The following is a 2,536-nucleotide window of genomic DNA, read 5'->3' as shown; positions in this document are numbered from 1 at the left end:
GTCGGTTATCGAATCTTAAGGTTTTTGGTTTGAATCCCGTTGTGTAAACATTGGAGTGGATTCCTATTTTTGGGACCTTTTGCTGGGTGAGACATTTAGGCTCGTTGGCTCAGTGGTAAGTTATCTCGTCTTGTCACAAAAGTCAATTAATGTTTAGCGTGATCAGTGGCCGGACGGGTGACAAGAACAAGGAAAATTCTGGTCCCGACGTTGTGTCCTTGGATAAGGCACTTTACACACATTACTCGACTCCGGTGTGAATGAGTTCCTGGTCACAGACAGTGATGAATGTTGTAAGAGTGTTACTACAAATAAAATGCCTGACAAGGGAACTGTATGAAGTTGATATGAAATATAATTCCATACAGCTTGCTGAGAGAATGAATGAAACATTGTGAAACGCATTGATCATGGTTTAATCCGTGAAGATGCGCTATATAATTGTTCATATTTAAGGGACAAAAAACAGCGATAAAGTCATTTGTGTTACAGGAAATTCATTTATTTTTATACAAATATAAATTTGATGTTATTCAAAGAATTTGATTTTATTGTAATGTAGTGTTAAAAACAAACAAAGCGGTAAATCAAAATTAAACAAAAAGACGAACCCCCTCCCTCCCTTCCCCCCCCCCCCCCCCTTTCCAAAAAAAAAAAGAGCCTAATGGCTAAAACAATAGATAAAAACAACAATAAGCAAAACAAAACAAAAGAAAAACAACAACAACAACAAAAAACAAAACAAAAACAAACAAAAACAACAACAACAAAAATCTTAACAAATAAACTAGAAGCGGGGTCGAAGATCAAAGTGAAGACAATACGCGTCATAACGTTGACCTTGTATCCCTGGGCGAGGCATTTGACACCAATTACTCCCCTCCAATGCCAGTCAGATGTCAAGATTGTCCAAAGACGGTAACGGGGACAGGAAGGGCCTTAATCCTTTTATCATAGACGTCGGGCCTAACTTTTATCTGAGCCTAAACAAAACAAAACAACAAACAAACAAACAAACAAACATTTCTCCTCTCGTGCCTTGAGTGTCCTCGCGTCGCCTGTGTCGACATGAGACGTGATACTGACCAAAACAGTACGTCACAAAGGAAGACGACGATCACCAAACGAAAGTAAAAAGCGAGTTGTTGTAAGAAGTGCTCAAGGAAACAAATGATTCTATAGATAGAATGAAGTTGACGTCACTCAGGTCTTTGTTATTGTTTTTTTTTTTTTTTTGCCATCAACGTTTTTGAGTATTTCTCACTAAACTGTATTAATCAGACTATAAACAATCATGGTTACGCACAATTTTGTGTGTTGGTCCGTCATACTTCCGGATGGCAATCTTGTGAACTTCTTAGCCAAGCGCATACACTATCTATTGGTTGAGCTGTTGATTACAACTCACGATTAAGTTTTTCCCGTGATCTTCGTCTTATTTTATGACGAACTTTTGGGTCAGTATCAGCATAGCCATCGATAAGTTATAGCCTGACACTGAAACCCAAAAAGACTGGCATTTTGACGTCATTATTTGGTTTTTGCACCGCCCAGTGAGTTGTTAGTAAAGCTCATGGAAACAAGTTATTTCATTGGTTGAAATATTGAATACAACTCACGATTTGTTTTCTTTTGTGGCCAAAGACTGGCATTTTGACGTCATTTTTTGGTCAGTGTCAGGCGATAAGTTAACGATGGCCACGATATCAGGCCATGAGTTTACAAAGGCCACGGTCCTAGGGTAACCATCGTTAACTTATAGCCTGACACTGGGACTTATAGTTTGACGTTATTTTTTAGGTTTGCGCAGCGTCTAGTGAGTTGTCGTTCGTAAAGCTCAAGGAATCTAGTGATTCCATTGGTTAAACTATTGAATACAACTCACGATTTGTTTTCTTTTGTGGCCAAAGACTTGTCATTTGACGTCATTTTTTGGACAGTGTCAGGCTATAAGTTTACGATGGCTGCAGTCCAAGTGGTGTGTCGTGTGTCGTGTGTAGTGTGTAGTCTAACCGTTCATCAAACTGTTTATCCACGAACGATATTTCCCCACATTGGTGTAGAGGGCAGGCACGTTGGGGGCGGCACAGGTGGTACTTCCAAGGGACACAACTCCATGAAGATAGAACACATCCTTGTCGGAGGGGGATGGACACATGAGGGGACCTCCGGAATCGCCCTGTACACGGGGAGGGAATGAGGGGGGGGGGGAGAGAATGAGGTGGTGCATTTTGAAACAATTGTGGGTATCGGTTATTACAGGGTATCGATTTACGGTGACAGAGATTGAATTTGATTAGAACGCCTTGTTTATGGGATCTGATCTACTCGAGTTGATTTCACATACCACCAACACCACTATCATCACCACCGCCATCATCATCCTTATCATCATCCCACCACAAAAAATCATCATCATCACCACCACCACCATAATCATCACCATTACAACCACCACCACTCTCACCACCACCACCACAATTGCCATGATGATGATAACCATGGCCAATACTACCACCAACACCACCATCGTCAC

The 2,536-nt window shown here is 40.9% G+C and overlaps 1 protein-coding gene across 1 annotated transcript in view; it reads right to left on the bottom strand.

Moving 5' to 3' along the window:
- Nucleotides 1-480: 480 nt before the first annotated feature.
- Nucleotides 481-2,536, bottom strand: part of LOC144976322 (chymotrypsin B-like) — a 25,161-nt gene continuing 23,105 nt past the window's right edge. The window contains exon 10 of the mRNA XM_078920530.1: nucleotides 481-2,179. Coding sequence (XP_078776656.1) covers nucleotides 2,009-2,179 — 171 coding nt within the window. The 3' untranslated portion in view covers nucleotides 481-2,008. The remainder of the gene's footprint in view (nucleotides 2,180-2,536) is intronic.

The sequence above is a fragment of the Berghia stephanieae genome, chromosome 7 (genome assembly GCF_034508935.2).
Source record: "Berghia stephanieae isolate SIO BIC M18660-M18661 chromosome 7, UCSD_Bste_1.3, whole genome shotgun sequence".
Taxonomy (NCBI): Eukaryota; Metazoa; Mollusca; class Gastropoda; order Nudibranchia; family Aeolidiidae; genus Berghia; species Berghia stephanieae.
This window is presented reverse-complemented; position numbering and strand designations above follow the sequence as displayed.